The sequence below is a fragment of the Rousettus aegyptiacus genome, unplaced genomic scaffold, assembly GCF_014176215.1.
Source record: "Rousettus aegyptiacus isolate mRouAeg1 unplaced genomic scaffold, mRouAeg1.p scaffold_m13_p_2, whole genome shotgun sequence".
NCBI lineage: Eukaryota > Metazoa > Chordata > Mammalia > Chiroptera > Pteropodidae > Rousettus > Rousettus aegyptiacus.
In genome coordinates, this window is record NW_023416295.1 from 170985575 (window position 1) to 171005895 (window position 20321).

Consider the following 20321-nt stretch of genomic DNA (forward strand, 5'->3'; position numbering starts at 1 on the left):
TAGTTTCCAGTTTGGGGGAGCTTTGCTTAGGTTCTGGGGTGACTCTCCGCATTGCCAGGACTGAACAAGTCCATTTTGTTGAAAGGCTATGAGTGAAGATTCAGCGCGCTGCTAGACAGACATCCATTTACGGGGCTGGGAGAGCGTCTCCTATTTCCACTCAAGGTCATGTTAAGTAATCAGCAGAAAACGCCAGCGCGGGGTTCTCAGTTCTCTGCTGGGGAGGTGTTTTTTTTTTTTTCTTCCCCTCCCAAAGGCCAAAGAACAGGAGACCCTGGGCCCTTTTGCAGGTGAGGCTGGCGAAGCGAGAGGCTGTCTCTGCTGTGCGGCGCACGCCGAGCCTTGGTCCCCCGTCCGTGGCTGTACGGGCTCTGCGTTTGGGGCCTCCGGGCGCCCCACCTCATGTGTTTGCTGTAAGGTTTACATGAGGTAATACATATAAACCTTGATTAGGAAGCTCCTTGGCAGACGAACCCTCGAGAACACTTGAGAAACCGTTTGCCATTGTTGCCATTTTTGCTGTTGTTAACCCGGTGTTTGGCACTCAGCTGGCGCTCAGCATATGCTCCCTGCTGGCCTTGGGGACCCCAGTTCTGAGGACCTGAGGCCCATGGGAAGTGTGACAGAGCAGAGGGGGTGAGATGGGTGTGGGGTGAGGCCCCCAGGGACGCTTTGGTGGTTTTCTTCTCCCCGGCCAGGCTTCGCCTGCCGAGGAAACTATCGATGGGCTCCCCAGTGCTGTCTCCCCATCTACGTTCCTTAAAGCACCGGTCAGGGTCCTCATCGGCTTCGATGACCAAATGTGGCCATGCTGAGCAGGTGGTAAGAGAAAGAGCCCAGACATTTAAGGAAACGTGACGTTTCAGTGGGTCTGAAAACCAGCCGTGGTCCAGGGACCCCCCTGGGTGGGGAGTCTGCTGTTTGAAGGTCACTTTGCTTCGAGCTCGCTGTGTCTCTTGGTTGGCTCGCTACCCTATTTCCCATCTGTGCAATGGGTGATTGGATGAGATGCTCAACCTCGGTGGGGTTGTTCTGTGACAAAGGTCACCCTGACAGAAGTGAGGATCTGGGCGATGAAGTAGGCATGGCCTCAGATGCCAGGTGAGGGGCTTTGAGCCTCGATGTGAGAGGCACCAGGGAGCCACTGAAGACCCCCTGACCTCTTGGAGCTGGCCCTCAAGTCCCTGCTTTACTGCCCAGAAATCCTGTACGGACCCCTTGGGGTCTCTGTCCTCCCTCAAATTGTCCCAGAACCCCAGAGCTTGCTCTCAGAGTTCCTCGATGCTTTTGACCAATGGCGGAAACATTAGGCTTCGGGCCAGGCCACAGAGCGCTCAGCCTGGGGACCTCGACTCCCTCTGCCAGTCTCCTTCCCCGTCCTACGTGGTCTAGTTCGACTTCAAGGAGGGCCGGTGCCTTTGATCCCTCGGCCAGTGGGGAGCGTGTCAGGAACGGCGGGCGGCGATGCCAGCTCTGGCCTGACTTCTGAGCCTCACAGGCTCTTGGAAAAGGCCCAGGCTCTGCCATCTGGGATTTCCCCGAGCACCTCGGGGCAGGGCTGAGACTGTCCATCTCTGAATGCCTGCAGCTGAGCAATCTAGAGGTGAAAGCCGGCCCATCTGCCCTTTTGAGGGACTCAGTGCCGTGGACAAGCTGGATGAGCAACAGAGGCAGAGCCGTGTGGCAGAGCCGTGTGGCAGAGCCGGCCAATACTGAGTCAGACCGTTTGGTCTGCTCACGGACTATGTGACCTTGGGCAAGTCACGCCAGCAGTCCAGGCCTGTTTCCTCATCTGCCCCAAGTGGACTATGATGAGAGCTAAGGCCATGTCCCCAGGGGCCTGGCACGTAGTAGTTATAGTTACTGCCAAGTTCATTGCTGTGAAACCAGCTAGAGCAGATGGGTAAGGGAGCACTTCCAGAGAGGAGGCTGAACCATCGCTGTATAAGTGGGGAAAGGTGCTTCAAGGGGATATCTCAGAAGAGGTGACAAATGAACCGGGCTGTGAAGGATGAGGCGTTGGCCTGGTAGAGACGGCGGAGCGAAGGGAAAATGCATGCGGAGTCTGCGTGGGGACGGCGAGAAGTCTAGCGTACGCCAAGGCCGGTGGGAGGTGGGGCCGGAGGCGCCCACTGAGGTCAGAGTCCAGAAGGCCTTGAGTGTCCGGCTGAGGGGGAAGATGGGAGCCGCGGGAGGTTTTTGAACAGGGAAGAGGCACACTCTGAGTTGTGCCTAAGGTGGATTAACCCGGCAGTGGCAAAATAGCTCGGAAACAAGAGAGGCGGGCTCTGGTTCTGTGTGCCAGCTGGTGACCTTGGGCGAATCATGTTCCCCTTGGCGTCTCCATTTCCTCATTTGTAAATGTGGTTTATAACAGCCCCGCGAGGCCTAAGCGAGATGATACTTACAGAGGGATCCCATAGCGCTGGGCACACAGTGGGCCTGCTTATTGGGTGGGGGCAGAGTTGGAAGGGCAGAGACCAGAGCTGGAGGCTGGAGGGGAGGCCGTGCAGGGTCCAGGCGAGATGCTGAGGATGGGCTGAAGCCTCAGGGGAGGGAGGGTGACGTCATGGGCAGGGACAAGCCATGTGTCACAGAGGAGAGCACGTGCCTTGGAGTCCAGCAGGCCTGGTATGAATCTCAACTCTGGTACTTCCCAGCTGTGTGACCCAGCAGAGGCCCCTAGTTTCTGTGAGCCTCAGTCTTCTTCACCTGTAAAGTGGGCCTGCCGGCCTCCACTGCTCAGGGCCCTGGCGAGGAGGAAGTGGGGGTGCCAGGCTCCTGGGAGACCCCTGCTAAGTACATTTTGAACTGGCAGGAAAGGCAGAGGGAGCAGAGGAGGAGGGCTGGAAGGCAAGAAAGCATGGCAGGCAGGGGGGAAAAGCAAGGGGGATGGGGGACGTTTGCTGGTAATTAGAACGTTTGAACTTCAAAAAAGTTAATTAATGATGAAGCTGCTGCTGGAGCGATGCTCAGGCTAGAAGGGGGCCCTGGCAACAACCGAAATTAATTACAGGCTATGGCGGGAGAACGGCAGTGGGGTGGGGAGGTGGCAGGAAGGAGCAGGGCTCGGGCAAGGAAGGTCTGAGTGGGAGGTGGGGCAGAAGGCAGCATCCCAAGGTGAGTAAAGGTCCGGGCATGGGAGGGAGGCTGTTGCCAGGGAAACCAGGTTAGTCTCCCATCTGGCAAGAGGTGCTCAGCATCCCTTGGGCAGGGTCTGGCTGAGTGTCTGGCTGGTGTGGTTACATCTGAACTTGGAACAAGTCTGAAATTTAGGGGTGAGGGTTTTCATTTGGAGACATTCAAGCATCACTGGATGTCAGAGTGGGCAGGGCCCAGAGAGATTTACATCTTCATGCCTCAGACATTTACTGGATGGCTGTCACTGTCAGAGCTGTGAATGCAAAACCCCTGTCCCTGTGGAATGCAGGCTCTAGCTGTGGATGCAGACAGTGGGCAGGCTGGCATGTCAACAAGGCAGCTTCAGGACATAAGTGCCCAGAGCCCATAAAGCTGGGAGAGGGTAGTGGTCAGGGAGGGAGAGAGTGACCGCTGAGGAGGAGAGATTAGATGGGGACTACTCAGAGGAGGTGACAGAAAGAGCAATGCTTGGGGTCTTGAGAAGGGCCTGCCAGGCAGAGGGAACAGGTGGTCGGGGAAGGAGGCAGTGACCATCAGAGGGCATTGGTCTGGGGTGGAGTGGCAGGGACGAGCCAGAGGGGGCCTGCCAGCCAGGCGTCTGGGTACCTCTCCCTTCCTGAGCCCTAAGGGAACTCTCAGGCTGAGGCAAGGAGGTGTGTGTGTGTGTGGTGGGGGGAGGCGGAGGGCGTGGTTCTGCCTGTGGTGGCTTAGTGAACTCGGGGTTCTCAGGTGGGTTTGGCACGTGTGGCCATGTCTGCTGTAAAGGGGGCGTTGCCTGAGAACTCGGGCAATGACCCATTCAGGAAAGGAACCGGAAGAGGGGAAGAACCAGGAATGGGGTGTAAGCCTGTGCTTATGGTGGGGGTTATTACATTCCGGGGTGCACTCCGCCTCACGTGCCCACGGTCTGCGCCCGCACTATTTTGTCCTTGACTCACTGTGCACGTGGTTTGAATGCGTCAGCATGCTGGTGATCCTGCTGAACTGCGTGACGCTCGGTATGTACCAGCCGTGTGATGACATGGACTGCCTGTCGGACCGCTGCAAGATCCTGCAGGTGAGGCCGGCTGCGCGCCCCGCTCCGCCTCGCCTCGCTAAGACCCCCCACCGCCCACCGCATCCTGCCTGCCCCCACACCCCTACCCTGCTCCACCCAGCCCCGCCCCACCCGGCCATGCCCCGCCCACCGTCGCGATGCCACGCCCAACCGCCCCATGCCCCGCCCCAACCCTGCCCACTCTGCACCACCAAGCCACATCCCCACTACCTGGCCTGTCCTCAACGGGCAGTCTCTTCCTCACTCCCACCTGGTCTCATCCATTTCTCTTCACGATGCTCTTTCTCCTCCATCCCCTCCTCTCCATCTTGGGGCCTCTGCCCCAGTCCCGGCCCCCATCTTCTCCCCGTCTTCCTCCTGGTCCCCCCAACATGACTCCTCCCTCTCTCACACTCCTCTGCGGAGATTTGTCCTTCACTCCCAGGTGCTCTTGGAATAAAGGCCAAGCTCTGTAACTGGCCCCACAGCAAGCCCTCTAAGAGCGGACCTCAAGTGTCTAGCCCCATCTCCTGAGGTCCCATAGGGGCAGCTCTTGGTACCTCCCATGACCCCACGCGGTGCATGCACATCCGTAGTGCAGGGGTTAGGGTTATACCTCTTTACAGGTGTGGGAACACTCAAGGCCGTCTACCTGGGAAAGCCAGATTCCTCCCGGAGAAACCGCCCTCGGCCTCCTGTGTTTTAACAGGACTCATCAGGTCCCAAGCAACCCAGGGCTTCAGAATCCCCTGGTCCATCCGAAACCTGCAGAATCAGAATCTCTGGGGTGGGTCTAGGGTTCAAGTGGGTAACAAGCTTCTCCGCCAGCCCCAGGCCCCTGAGTAGTGTTAGAACGGATTAGCCTCAGTGGGTACTAGGCTGACTTCCCTACCAGGCTTCCCAACCAGGCTTCCCTACCAGGCGGTGAGTTCCCTCAAGACTCATCTCTCTGTCCCCAAAACCCCGCCTCCATCCTGGCACATAGTAGGTGCTCAGTGCCTGGTTGTTGAATTGAACTGACCTGCAGCCCTCAGTGATCCTGGAAAGAGGAATTTCACCCAGGTCCCCTCCTTAGGAAACATATTCCCCTGAGCCCTGGTTAGGGACACATTTGGGGCTTCTTTTCTGAGCAGAGGAAGGCAGCACTGAGACCCGTGCCTGGCGGGGAAGTCGGGCCTGGTTTGAGAAAGTTCCTTCTGTGTGGGCTTTGGAGTCAGATAGACCTGAGAGTTAGTTCTGGTTTTGCCACTCACTCGCTATGTGACCTGAGGCAAATCGCTTAGCCTCTCCGAGCCTCAGTTTCCTCATCTGTAAAATGGGACTGTCCGTGGGGTCATCGTGAGAATTAGAAGAGAGGATTCAGGTCAAGTGTGTAGCCCAGTGCTTGGCAATTATTAGAGAGAGCTTCTTGGCTCCACATCCACCTGGGTCCCTTGTTATTATACCTGGTTTTAGGGAACAAATAGGATGCGCCATATGACCTTGAGCAAGTTCATTCCCCTCTCTGGGCCTTAGTGTCCTCAACTGTGAAATGGCCACATTGGACCAGGATCTCTGAGGTTCTCTTCCTGCCTCGGATAAGAAGCTTTCAGGTCCTTCCCAGGCCCCTTGAGTCCATGACCACAATGTCCCCATCTCACACTGTGGCTCTGACCCCTGGATCCTGCTCCCGAACCTCACACTGTCCCTTCATCCTGCCCTGCAGGTCTTCGATGACTTCATCTTCGTCTTCTTTGCCATGGAAATGGTGCTCAAGATGGTGGCCCTGGGCATTTTTGGCAAGAAGTGCTACCTTGGAGACACGTGGAACCGACTGGATTTCTTCATTGTCATGGCGGGGTAGGTGATGCACGTCGGGCAGATCTGAGCCTCTGGTACATGCCTGACTCGAGTTCAGTGATGTGGGGGGCTTCCTGGTGATGATGATGAACCTGCGTGGTGATGTCTGGGAGGCAGATGCTCCTTCCTTCCCTCTCTGGCAAGTTGCATGTCCTCCTGCACTGTCAGCTGACACTGGGTCTGTGTCACACTAACTAATTGTATGACTTTGAGAAAACAACTCTGTAAGCTTCAGTTTCCTCATCTGTAAAATGGGGATAATAACAGTAGTTACGTCAAAATGAGCATCCAATAAATGTTAGCTGCTATTATTATTATTCTAGATCACTCGGCAAGTCAGAGAGGGAGCAGACTCAAGCACTGTCTGGCTCCCGACTGTGGTTATCTCTACCAAGACATAAGCTATAGTCAGAGAGGGGCCAGGGTCACATCTTAGCGTCTGTGCCTTGTTCCTGCTTTCCTAGGTCAAACCAGGCTGGTGGCTCATTCACGCATTCATTCAACAAGCAAGGGTTGAATATGAAGGGTAGGTGTGGGGTATCGAGGACAGCAAACCCAGACCAAGGCCTTGTCCCTTAGCGACTGTCTGGGGAGAGGCATCCAACAGCTACATGAGTGAATGGGTCACACACGCCGAGCCAAGCTGGGGGCTCTGCGGCTTGAGGACTTTCCTGAGGAAGCGACACACCAGAGCTGAAGGACAAGCAGGCATTAGCCATGCCCAGGAGTGGGTTAACATGGCGGGAGTGACCAGGGCGCGGGGAGGAAAAGCTTCGAGGCCAGTGAGTGTGTGTGTGTGTGTGTGTGTGTGTGAGGGCATCCACGTGTCACTGTATGTGGGAGTGTGCAATTGCACATATGCGTTGTGCGTGTGACGCCACTGAGAAGGCGCGGGGAGGGTGGCCAGGGCCAGGCACCTGGCTGAGATGAGGCATCGGTGCCACCACGCCTGATCTGAGTTCCTCAGATCTGTCCTGAAGTGAAACGACCTGTCCACTGGTGTTTAAAAAAGGTCGCACCTCTTCTCAGTATCCTTTCTGAGAAACTGTATTCGATTTCGCGACCACATCGTCAACAGTTACTGAGCCCTAACTAGAAGTTATGCTGAGGTCATAGGGTTTCTTGTGAACCATGGCACCCCTTTGCCAAGTTGCTCGTTCTCATTACCATTTTGGTGTGGTTGGAGGATATTCTTAGTTGTTTTTTTTTTTTTTTTAAATTACAAAAGGTGTTAGGATAGTGTCATTTTTTAAGTCTTGCCTCTCTAAACATGTATTCATTTGGTCTTTGTGTGTGAGGGGATAGTTTTTGTCTGCACTGTTCTAGAGTCATAACTTTTATCCCTCAGAACCAGGCATGTGGTGTCATTCAAATCTACAACAGACTCTGTGTATTGCAGGTGAGTCTAATACAGGTCTAGTTCTTCTTTCTTGGGCGACAACCTGCTTTTTCCTTGCTAGAAGCTTGTAGGGTTTTCTCCTTACCTTCAGAATTCAAACATTTCACTGGGTAGGTCTCAGATTGCAGGATCATTCTCTGTGGGTCCTTTTAGAACTCAAGGTCAGGAAAAACTCTTTTATTTATCCTTTGGTTATTGCCCATTTTTTGGTCTCTCCTGAAATTCTCATTAAGTGGGTACTTCCCTCCTCTCTCTACTCTTCGTGTTTTTACTCTTTCCCTCAGATTTCATCTGTGCTAGGAGAGGATTCCTGGACTCAGTCTTCTGAACAACTTGCCATGTTCTTTCTTTCGCCTGCTGTCCCCGAAGCGTTCATCTATTCTTCGTCTTAATTCCTGAGATCGCTTCTTGTTCTTGGATCCTATTTTGCAGAGCAGCTTGGGTCTGTTCTTGTTTTATGGATATAGTATTCCCCGAATCTCCTTATGGACTCTAATTAGGCTCCTTAAAAGTCCTTTCCTGGTCCTGAAGCCAAAGGATAATTTCCAAAAAGTTAAAAAAAAATGAGCCTCATTCAAATCTTAGAAGGAATATGAATCACAGATTTATTCAACTCATTACCAAGGGACCAGGATGGTAACCAGCAGAATTAGGAAAACGGGCATGGGAGAAAGAATGTGAGGATGGGTGCTCGGTTAGAATCAAAGCTGGTCAATGACCCACAGAGTCATAAAACCATAACCTTTGGGGTTATCTTTTCTACTGGGCAGAAATTACTTACAAAAATCTACAAGTTAACATGTAAATTCACAGAAGTCAGACCTTTAATTAACAGTAAATGGTGAGTCAAACAAAAGTATATTCCCCTAATGAAATCAGCCTTGGATTGGTCTGTTAAATAATGCTCCAAAGTGACATTGCGAGAGACGCTGCCCTTCCTTTGCCTTATTTCCCAGTTTTAGTATAATTTTTCTGAACTCCTGCTCTGGGGAAGCCATTCATTCTGCTGGCTCCACTCACCGCCTCCCATGATCACTCCGACTTTGCCCTTTTGACTTGAAGAGTCTCCTCTATTGCTTAGTGATCCCTGCTGTCTGCTCATATTTATACATTAAGACAATAAAGAGCTAAGCTGAGTGGAGTGAGGAGCCGCTCTGGCTTCAGCATTGTGGTGAGGTCTCCGTTTGATATCCTTTTCTTGGTTCTGGGGGTGGGGTTCACAGGCCGGCATCCTCCTGGGGGTTAGGGAGGGCTGGACGCACGTGCAGCTGCATAGGATCCCATGTTTGGTTTAATGCTCTGTTGTTGTCATTAAAAATTTTTTAAATACATTTTGAACAAGGAGACCTGCATGTTCATTTAGCACTGGGCCTTGTGCATTTTGTAGTTGGTCCTGGATGGGGGCAGGTTCAACGGAGACCCATGTGCAGGATGCTGGGCACTCTGGTGACCCAGACCTGTCCCTGTCCTCCAGGTCCTCACCTTCTTTGTGCCTAGGGATGGCATAGGTGCAGAGGCAGGAAGCCACAACCCCGGGATCCAGAGCCCAGCCCCCCAGTCTTGCTCCCACTCAAGACCTGTCCCCAGAGCTGCCTACCCGTCCCCCGCGGTCCCAGCCAGGCTTGGTGCTATAAATGTTCTGTTTCCCGAGTAACAGGCCTGACATCCCAAGCATGCTTTCTTCCTTTCTGCTCCTCCCCTTCCCCAAATTACTGGCTCCTTCTTCAAGCCAGGGAGGAGACAGAACCTCTGTGCTAGAAGGTTCCTTAGAGGTCAAAGCTTTCATCTCTGCATCCAGACAGCCTCGGCTTCCAACCCGCCACTTGGGAACTATGTCCCAAATTGGGACAGCCTAATGTGCTAGAAAGTTCTTTTTTTTTCAGTGAGCTGAAAAATTTGTCTTCTTGTAGCTCCTGCTTGATGGAACCATCCGTTCACTCATTCATTCACGAAATCAGCATTTATCGAGCATCTGCAAATGCCAGCCCTTGTGCTGGGCAGTGGGGACATGACACATGCTGTTGTGACCTCATGGAACTCGTGGTTTATAAAACGGGTGTAAACAGATAATACAATTCTAAATAAATTCTAAATTGGGATCGATGCTGTTGCAAAGAAGTGTAGAGGGCCGTGAGGGCACACGATAGGGACCTGACTGAGATGGGGTCTGCATATGGCTCTCAGAGGAAGAGAGCTGAGCAGGCGGAGGGTAGGGCAGGGCACCTCAGGGAACCACATGCAGAGGGCCTGAGGGGGCTGTCTGATGAAGGAGAGGGAGAGCAGAGGGCATGTTGGAGGCCAGGGATCCTGGGGGTGAGTGGGTGGGTGCTGAGGGGTGAAGCCAGAGAGCAAGGCAAAGGCCTGATCATACAGGGGGCCCCGGAGTGATCAAGGCTGTCCCTGACAGACCCGTGATAGTCTCTCAGAATTTGGAAAGTGGCTCCTTTCCTCTCTAAGTCTTTCCTTTTCCGTACGAAATGTTCTCAGTTCTTCCTGCCATTTGCAAAAGGACAGGTGAGGAGGCCTTACCTGTTGGACTCACTTGAAGTGACTAAGTGTGTCTTGGTCCCTGGCTGGGGAGCAGGACCTCGACCAGTGACGATCTATGGGAGGGGGAGAGAATGGATCGCCCTTGTCCCGATGCCGTGTAGGATTGCAATGTTGTCCAGTCGCTGTGCTCCCTGTCACCCCCAGGTGGGATTCATCCTTCAAGCCAAGTCTCTCCCACCCTGGAACTAAACACAGTCAATTTTTTTTTTAACCCAAGTACTAAACTCTGCATTTATTGCTATTAATTTCATCTTACAAGGATCTCTTGGAACCCTGATTCAGTCACTCATTATATTTACTTGCTGTGCTTGATCAGCCCAGGTCAGCAAGCCCCGTGGCACGTCACTAGAGACTCTCTTCCAGTGTGCGACAAGCCTTGGTAATCATCAGGTAATAGTTGCATCCACCTCACTGTCTTATTAAAGCCACTCTTTTCTGTCTTTGTATATTACGAGGTCATGAAATAGTCAGTGACATTCTTGTAGAACTTGAGATAGTCTTTACCTGCATATCTCCCTTGGTGCATCATGCCGGTACTTCTACCGCCTCCCCTAGCCAAAAACATGAAATGGCCATTGCCAGCTGTGGGGAGGGGCCTGGGCATCTCTGTTAAAAGCTTTCCCAAGAATTCCAGTGCTGGGTCTCTGGGGCGAATCAGGGCTGGAGGGCTGGGCGGCAGGGACCTCTCCAGAATGAGGCTGAGGCAGAGCCTCGCCAAGGGCATGGCCGGCATGGGCCCCACCTTGGATGAGTGCAGCGAACAGGAGCCGTAAGTCTGAAAGCCTTTGAAAGCTTCTGACTGTGACAGTGATGGCATGAAATGGAGCAGCTGAGGGATGAGTGTCCAAAGTGCCCCATCAGCGGGACTTTAAAAAGCAAAGGGAATTGAACCCTCTTAGGCGTCATCCGGGGAGGGGCGTGCTGAAACAGGAGCATCTGCTGCTTGCTGAGGATGCTCTGCGTTACCTGGTCTGATCCTCCGACCAGCTCTGTGAGGGCGGGACTGTGGTCAGTTCCATTTCACAGATGACGCACAGGGACAGGGAGTGACCTGCCCAAGGTCACGGGCTGGTGAGGGGCACAGGAGGGGTTGAACGTAGGGAGCTTGGCTCCAGGGGCTGGGGCTGAGTCCTGGTCCTGAGTAACTTGCTGGGTGTATTTTGTTAGGGATGCATTTAGCTGCAAGTAACAAAACATCTGACCAACAGCGGCTCGAGCAAATCCTGGAGTGTGTTTTTTTTTTTTTTCTTTACGTAACATGAAGTTCTGAGGTCGGTAGTTACTGGTGATGTCTCTGTGATATTCTTGTGATTTTCCAGGCCTCACGCTGTCATGGTCACAGGGTGGCTGAGGCTGTGGGCATCACATCTGCACTGACGGCAGGAAGGTCGAAGGGAGGCAGGGCTGTGCCAGCGGTACCTGTCCCGTTGGACCAGAAAACCACATTTTCTTTCCTAGATCCTTCCCCTGTCCCAGCACACTTGGCCAGAACTGGATCTTGTGGCCATCCTTAGCTGAGAGGGAAACAAGGAAAATAGCAAACATCATTGAATTTGGCTAAATCGGCCCAGAATTGTCCCCTGTGGCTGGGCAAGATTGGAGGAAGAGAATGTGCATTGGGTGGGCAACTCTTAGAGTCAGCCACATTCCTCTCCCAGGGCCTGAATTTCTTCATCTGCTCTTGGCCAAAGCTATGGCCAAGCCCTGGTCAGAGACTCTGGGGCTGACTGGCGAGGGCATGTGATCTGCTGAGAAATCTAAAGCCAAATACCAACCGTTGCAAGCTCCCCAGAGCCCTGTGCCTGTCAGCAGACCTGGCCATGAACTTCAGAGGGTCACCATGGGGGCTGGTTCCAGAAGCTGTTGTAACCAGCCTGCCTCCTGCATGGCTCTGTGTGCATTACCTGAGGATCAGGGGAGTGTTCCGTGTGTCAGCAACCCAGGGTACCCTCCTGTGACACTGACTTTACACCCTGACTTATCCTAGGCTCTACAGGTCTGTCTGCTCCAAAGACTGGGTGCTATGAGAGCAGAGCCAAGGCCGAGTCATCATCCTGGAGTCCCCAGAGCCTGGCCCTGGGCCAGCATGGAGGAGGAGGCTTCATGACATGTTTGTTTCACATCTGTGGTGTCCAGGCACCATGGAGTCGGGGGCAGGATATATGGGGCCATTTTCTTTAAGTTTATCTGGCTGTTGGGTGGGCGTAGACCTGGGAAGGTTCTAGTGGGAACCTTGGTGTGGATGATTTCCCATTTGCATATGGACTAGAGTGGGAGAGAGAGATTGATGATCACTGCGCAGGTTCGTTTCCATGGAAACAGGATGCTAGATGCCATGGGGGAGGGAGGTTAGTCACCAGAGATTTTTAGGCCACAGGTTGACAAGCCAGACACCAGTCAGTCATGAATCGGGCAGACTTTTCTCTGTTATACGAGACAGGAATCCTAGTTTACGGGAACTTATCTTCTCCTTTATCCCACGCCGAGGGGATCTCTGGCTTCAGGGCCTGCTTGATCCAGAATCCTGAAGGTTGTCCCCAGACAGTGTGTCCTCTCATCCCACGGCTCCACTCGTTCCCTATGTGCCGCCCTTCCTCCCCGGCGGCTTTCCTCTTGGGAGAGGAGGGGCAGCGGCAGGCAGCCCTAGGGTTCACAGTCTTCTCTCTTGCTTCCACAGAAAGTCTTCTTTCCCAGCCGCCCTTTGGCTGGCGTACGTCACGTGCTTATCCCTGAACCAATCCCCGTGGTCAGAATGAGGCAGTTGCTCTGATTGGCCAAACGTAGGGCCAGTCCTACTCTGGTATTGGACGTGAGGTCAGCCCCGCCCATGCCACGTGGCCCAGGAGCGGGAAGGATGGACTTGGAAAGCCCCAGGACGTTACCCAAAGAGCAGAGAAGGGGGCTCGCAGTGGGCGGAGACCACCAGCACTGAGGTGTTTTCCCAGAGCTCATGTCTGCTAACGGGGATGGGTGCTATTGCGTCCTCACAACTCCAAGAATTTGCGGGTGGCAAACCCATTTGGTGGATGAGGAAATGGAGGTGCAGAGAGATTAGCAGCCTGCCCTAGGTCATGCCAGCGGTGTAAGCCAGATCGGGGATGCGCTCAGGTACGACTACCCCCAGAGTCCGCGCAGGCTCACAGCACGAGGGGTTTACCTTTCCAGAGGCTATGATATTCCAGCAGATCTGCCTCAGAGGACTCAGGTGGCCTCACCAGCCCTCAGGAGGCTGCGTGCGAGTCCCGGGGAGGGATAGTTCCCCCAAGCTCTGGTAAAGCTGAAGTGTGTGTCTCTATCTGGCTCCCGGCAGCGGCGCCCACCTGCTGTGGTGCCGGGAGGACTCTGGAGAAATGGAGCTAAATGTCACGCGCGGCAGACATTATGAGGCATATTTGGGGCACATACAAAGAAATTATACACAGTTGCTTATCTGAAGTTCGAACCTAGCTGGGCATCCTGTATTTATTTATCTGGCAACTCTCCCCAGAGATAAAGTCACTGGAGTGTTGTCACTTGAATGGAAGCTTGGCGAGAGAAGATCCAGGGTCTCCTGCTGCTGAGGTCCCTGGAGCTGCCCTTGTTCCTGCCAGCCCAGGATCCGACCTCGTGGTCCCAAATCCCCCCTTCACTCTGAACTTGGCCTGAGATGATTCAGCGCATCAGTTTCTTTATCAGTCAGGTGGGCTTCATCACCCCTGTTCTGGTCTCATAGATTTCGTGTGATGATATATGGGTAAAAGTGACCCATACAAATCATAGTGTGCTGCTGAAGTCGAGGGTTCGTTACTATCTAATTCTCTCTTTTCATTATTTCCTTCTTTCCTTCCTCTACTGAGCACCTACTATGTGTTGGGTGTGGGGAAAGTGGGATAGGCTGGTGGTCTAGGTACCAACCAACACGACAAGCCTGAGTCATCACAGAGCTGCCTCCTGACAGATGATCTCCTGTATCCAGCATCTCGGCTTCCTTTCCATTAGCTACATCTTAAATTACATTTTAAGAAAGCCCCCGTGGGCACCTTGCAAAGATTGAGGAAACACCCTATTTTTATCAGCGACACGCAGAAACCATCTCCTGGGAGGGGTATTTCCTGGAAAGACGTTAAATCTCAGTCATTTATGTTGTTTCTTGTTAGCTCCAAGCTTCTTTTCTGATCTTATCCTTCAAGTAATTTGTTCGACAAGCTGGCATGGGGAGCCCTGGGCTGGGCACTGGGCATCCAGCTGGGACTCTGAGCCAGCCCTGGCCCTGAGGAACAGGGACATGACAGAGCATGCCTCAGAGCCAGAGGTGCCCTAACAGAGGCACAGTGGGGCATAAGGCAGGAGAGCCCCATTCCACCCCAGGGGCGGGACCCGGAGAGCTGGGACAGGCGTTCCAGGTAGAAGGACTGGCAAAGGCAAAGACATGTGGGCTGGGAACAGCATGTGCACTCTGGGAACCAGAGAGTTTTGGGTGACCCTTGAATGCAGGGCAAATAGTGGGCAGAGCCAGGGTCACATCCAGACTGCTTCCAGAGGCCCTTACTTCCTGGGCCTTCTCCAGCTGGAGGTGGATCCAGGGAAGGTTTGAAGCTGGCATCATGTGATTCATGGACAAATGTTACCTGAGGCCATGATGAGGCTGTGACATAATACTAGCTGACACTTATTTGGCCCTGATTTGTGCCATGCTCTGTTGCAAGCAGTGAATCCATGTAGGAATACATTTCACCCTCCTCTACCCCTGTGAGGTCTGTTCAGTGACTTGCCCAAGGTCACACAGTGCACTAGCAGCAGAGCTGGTGCTCCATGCTCTAACTGCTTCGTGGCCCCATTCCATGTGCTGGGGTGTGTGTGTGTGTGCGTGCGTGCACGCGTGAACATGTGTGTGTGGTGCCTGCTTGCCATCTCACCAGCTGAGAGGTGTTCAGGAACCAGAAGGCATCCTGGCCTGATGATGGATGAGGTGGGGTGGGGGCAAGCCACACAGAGCTCCTGGACCCCCCATTACCTGGCCGTGTGACCTGCGCTCTTTCTGAGCCTCAGCTTCCTAACCCTAACCCTAACCCTGACCCTGACCCTAACCCTAACCCTGCTGTGGACGCCATAATCCCGCCACGGGAAGGGGTGTAACGCTCTCTTGGCACATAGTGCTCAGGAGACCTTTCTGAATCAGCTAGGACTGAATTGCCAGTGACCCAGTGCAAATAGGCCCCAAGCCCTGAATGAAACGTCCCGGCTCACATAATTGGGAAGTCCAGAGGGCAGATCCGGGACCAGGTGCAGGTGGAGGGAGCGCTCGGACCATATGGTCAGGATCCTGTCTCTCTGGCCTCGGTCTTCCTCTGTGTTGGCAAAATCCTCAGGCCACCACAGAGGCAAGATGGCTATTAGTACCTCAGGGTTCCCAGGTGGTGGCTTAGCCAGGAGGCGCCTCTTCCCTGCACTGCCAGTTCAAAGGCTGGGCCTACCGGGAGTCACATGGCCATCCTGAGCCAGTCACAGTGGCTGGGGCCTGGCGTCCCCTGGCTGACCAGTCCTCCGTCTCTGGGCCTCTCCTGGAGTCCAGGGAAGTGGGAGAGGCAGAGGGAGGCTCCTCAGCAGGAATAAATGGGGTGTCCACCCTCTGTGCCCACCCCAGCAGGGCCACACTTGAGTCCCTTGTCCCAGGTGACCCCCAGGAACTGGGTGCAGCCACTGTCCCCCTGTGTTGATGTCAGGAAGAAAGTGCTCACGTTAGAGCAAAATTATGTACCTAATTAGGCGCTTGGGAGCTGGCGGGAGGCAGTGGGGGTTTTGTTGATTTCTCTTTTAGACTTTTAGCACTAAAGCTGCGTGATAAAGTAACTGTGTAATTAGGAATTAATTTCTCACTCCCGCAAGTGATGTCTTACTTGGGGCCTGAGGGAAGTCGGCATGGTGGTTATTCACCCGCAGTGGCCCGTCTTCGCCTTCTCTTTTTCGGGGTGAGGCACTCCTACTGCTGTCATCCGGGGTGGGAGGAGGAGGAAGGGAGTAGAAGAGTAGGATAATACCTGTCACAGGTGTTATTTACGCTGGTGGATTCTGTGTGTGTGTGTGTGTGTGGCGTGGGGCTGGCTCTGGGGCTGTGTCTGAGGAGGTGTGTGGCCAGCATCCAACCAGTCTTTGGATAATGCCACAGTCCCCATCCTTGCTGGTCCAATTCTGAGGCCCACGTGGTCTCAGGGGACCATGCTGGATGGCACCCCAGTTGCCCACACTGGTGCTTGCTGCGAACCGCCCCTCCCTGGCTTCGCTCCCTTTCCGCCCTCTCACCGTGCTTCCTGGGACCGGCTCCCACATAAGCTGCTGTTCCCAAGTCCTTAGCTCAAGGTCTGCTTTGGGGGAACCCAGACTAGACAGGAGGTGTGAATCGAGTGTGGAAGGAGCCAGAGCAAAGGGAGGTGATCTCAGCCTGGGGTGGAGGGAGGGGGTGGGCGAGGCTTCATGGGGGACGTGGTCTGGAAGGAAGTGTGGAGTTCGCAGAGGATAGGGGGGCAGAGAGGAGTGTATTTGGGGCGCTCAGAGGGCCTAGCATGGTGCCTGGGATGACTGGAGTCGAGCAGGTTTTGGGGCAGGGGACAGGCCAGACTGCGGGGCCTTGGAGGCTGTGGTCAGGGGCTCGGTCTTTGACCTAAGGACAATGGGGAGCCATCGAAGGTTTAAGCTGGGGAGTGACACAGCCAGATCTGAGGTTTAGGAAAATTTGTGGCTGCCTGAGGATGGGCTGTAGGGGGAGAAAGCAGGAGGCAGGAGACCAGTCGGAAGGCTGCCGCGGCTGTCAGGAGAGAAGGACAGTGGCCGGACCTGGGGAGGGGTAGCGGAGCTGTCAGCAGACTGTCCCAGGTGGGGCTCGTTGGGATGTAGAGTCACCATCGGGACAGAGTGCTTTACCAGGGCAGAGACTTAAACACACGGTTCTTACCGCCCAGCTACGCACTCTGCCCATCTCTTCCTCCTGGTCCAGTGTATCCTCTTTCCCTCAGAGAAGAATGAGAACTACTGGAGTCTTTACTGTGCACCTGCAATGTGCTCTTTGTTACTGAATACATTTATACCAAGTCTTGCTCTCCCAGACAGGAGAGGCAGCTGCAGCAGAACACTCCCAAAGATTCATGAAATGTAGAGGAGAGAGTCAGGACTGAGGAGAAATGTTTAGGCAAGTGGATTCCCTGGAAGGATCCACAGTACCAAGGTCTTTCATGCTGCTAAGAAGTCAGTAACTTATCACATTTTCCTTTTTGACCTGACTGCCAGGAAGCTCAGAGCTAAGATCTAGACAATAAATTCTCCAAGAAATTTCTCTTGCGGGCTTTTTGGTGGGGACCCTGAGGGCTGCAACTGATGAGGTCTTGGGAATTTTTGCAGAAGGTGTGTTCCTACACGGACGACCTGGAGGGTCAGGCCAAGGGTGAAGGTTTGGGGCTAGGCCAGTGTGTCACTCCAGGTTTGCCAAGCAGTGGCTGCTTCCGTCTCAGAGATGGGAGCGGGAGTCTGATGAGTTTCCTAGGCGAGGGTTGGGGTCTGGGAGGTGTTCAGCCCTTACAGCTTACTAACTCTTGGTAATCATGGGCCTCGGTGATATACATCCAGTCACACCTTGTGACTCACTCGGCAGTCCCCCGCTCCGCCCCCGCACCCCAAACCTCCTATACTCGTTTTAGAGAAACCGATTTCTTACCATGTTGCCTGTATACATACGGCATCTATAAAGATTTCCCATTCTCGCCCCCTAGCCTATCCCAGGACGGGGGCCATGGCGGATGCCCCTCATTTAGTCAAGAACAGGCAGTCCCAGACTGCGGACCACAGGCTCTGTGAGGAGGGGCTGGGAGCCAGTGCAGCAGAGTCGAGTGGGCAGTTAGGGACCAGGCAGGGCCGTCCCGAGGGCTCCCATAGTGTCCGTGCCCTGGGTGGCTTGTGGCTGCGGTCTCCCCTGGCCCAGGGAAGTGTGGAGAGGGTTGAGGTGGGATCTGAGTAACATAGTGGCTCAAACGGGCAGACACGGGGTGAGAATGAGACAGTCCCCGGCAGGCAGTAGGCCTTCGAATGCCATTTGCCTTTTCCCTGTCTTCCCATCATCTGTGAAGCATCTATTTATTTTTATTGTTAGACTTCATGGGGATGGGGACGAATCGTGGGCTGGAGCCTGCTGGAGCTCAGCAGGTGAGCCTTGGGGCTGCCGGAACATAGTACCAGGGTGGGTTCAATCTGGCACGGGCTGGGAGCCCCCGCCTTCTGCACACCCAGCAAAGCATAAACCGAGGGGTGTTTGGGGCAGGGGGGGGTGCGACTAGCTCTCCCTTGGGTGGGGTGATGCCCCCATTGGCAGGATGGAGAGAGAGCCAGGGCAGGAGGAGGAGGGCCATGTTGTTGGGGGCGGGGAGTGGAGGAGGGGCTGGCGGGAGCTGAGCCTGGCGGCCTGTGCTGGGGTGATGTGGGGGTTCTCCTAAGCCTGCTGGTGTGTGTGTGTGTGTGCGTGCGTGTGCGTGTGTGCATGCTCACCAGTGCGAGAGCGCCTGTTTGTGTGCCCGTGTGTGCCGCCCCCGCAGCGCCTCCGTCACACATATCTCCTTGGCTGCCTGGAGAGCTCTTTCTACAAAATACAAAAATGACAGTTTGGCTCACCCACGCGCGGAATCCTCATACAGCTCCATTCCCTCGATGCCCCCTTCCCACATCATCCTCTGCCGTCACCCGCTGCCCCCAGGGGTGCCTCGGCCCTGCCCCCTTCTGTCTGGCTGCTGCCCCCGGCACCCCTGGCTCCCTCCCTCCTACTCCCCTGATCTCCCAGGTCTCTGCTTCTAGTTCTAAGTCGCTGTCACTTTTCTTTGGTCATGCCCCCTCATCTGAATTTGGGCTCTGGTAGGAGTGTGTGTTAATGAGGGTGTGCAAGGAGTGAGTGTGTGTGTGTGTGTGCACAGTGATTGTGTGCAGGTGTGTGTAAGGGGGAGAGACAGAGAGGGGGAGCGGGAGACGGAGAGGAAGGGAGAGAGGGAGAGGGAGGTGGGGAAGGAGAGAGAGAGAGAGAATGAGAGAGAGAGAGGAGAGCGAGGGGGAGGAGGAGGCACCAGAGCCCGTGCCCCAGAAAGCTGGGGGAGGATGGAGGCATTTCAGGCAAAGGAAGCTTTCACTCAATTACACTTTAAGCAGCGGGAGGGGGTGGCGGCTTTACAACAATTGGACAGGTTTGCCTGGTGTGTAGGAAAAACCTTCACTTCCCGCATGGTGGTGACAGGTGGAGCTGGCGGGTGGTGCTGGATCCCTGGGGTTGGGGTTGGGGCGGAAGAGTTTGGTGAGTGGGGGATCCAGGGTCAAGCTGGGGCTGCAGACCCTGTGGCCTTTCAGTGGCTGGGGAGGGGGGGGGCGGGGGCAGATAGCTACTGAGCAGGTAGGATCCGATGGAAGGGCAGGGAACCACGGAGGGGAACCCAGAGGTCTGCCTCCTGTGGAGATCAGGGAAGACTTCCTGGAGGAGGCAAACTGCCTCCAAGGCACTGCAGGGCTGGTTGATGGTGGAAGGTGAAGGCGGACCTGTTCGGTGAGGAGAACTAGGGCAGTGGTGAGGGCTCCACTTTGAGTCTTTGAGTCTCTCCCCTGCCCGAGTGGGTGCTGCTGAGGGTGGGGTCTGGGTCTGAGTCACTCTCGGATCTGTAGCACCCACACTGGCTTGGTCCGAAGTGGACTGGAGTGTGGAAAAACTGCCAGGACTCCGGGGCAGCTGCGTGGAACTTTAAAGCATAAATGAGGTTTCAGTGTGCCCATGAGTGGGCACACAGTGGGGACCCAGGGTCTCTGCTCCTCCATTCCCTCTGCCCTCAGCTGAAGCTGCTGAATCCTCAGGACAGCCTAGGAGGGGGATGTCACTGGCCCCACTCACAAAAGAGACAGCCCGAGGCCACACGGCTGACTGGGGCACAGCCCGAGTGCTGACCCCTTTTCTCACCTACCGCTTCCATGCAGGCGTGGGTGCGCGTGGGCAGGCGCGGGTGGCCAGAGACCTCTGCGGCCCTGTCCGTCTCTCCCGCTCCGTCCTCATTCTCCTCCCCTTTCTCTGCAGGATGGTCGAGTACTCCCTGGACCTTCAGAACATCAACCTGTCAGCCATCCGCACTGTGCGTGTCCTGAGGCCCCTCAAAGCCATCAACCGTGTGCCCAGTGAGTCGGTGCCCCTTCCGCCATCCCTGGCCTATCCAGATGCCCATTCACCCAGAGAGACTGACTAGCACTTCCCAGTGCCAGGCCTGTACCGGCACGGGACCCCTCAGTGACGGGACAGATGTGGGCCCTGCTTCCCCGTGGCTCATGGGTCAATGTTTGGGCCTGAAGAAGTCAGAGGGTGGCCCTGTCACC

The 20321-nt window shown here is 54.8% G+C and overlaps 1 protein-coding gene across 3 annotated transcripts in view; it reads left to right on the forward strand.

The window, feature by feature from the left end:
- CACNA1I (calcium voltage-gated channel subunit alpha1 I) overlaps positions 1–20321 on the forward strand; it is a 101552-nt gene that overhangs the window by 24239 nt on the left and 56992 nt on the right. For 2 of the 3 annotated variants that reach the window (XM_016126455.2, XM_016126454.2), the window contains 3 exons: positions 4087–4198; positions 5883–6016; positions 20029–20126. In XM_016126455.2, the coding sequence (XP_015981941.2) occupies positions 4087–4198; positions 5883–6016; positions 20029–20126 (344 nt within the window). Of the gene's footprint in view, positions 1–4086; positions 4199–5882; positions 6017–9816; positions 10356–20028; positions 20127–20321 lie in introns of those variants that run through there. The other variant, XM_016126458.2, reaches the window with a different exon arrangement.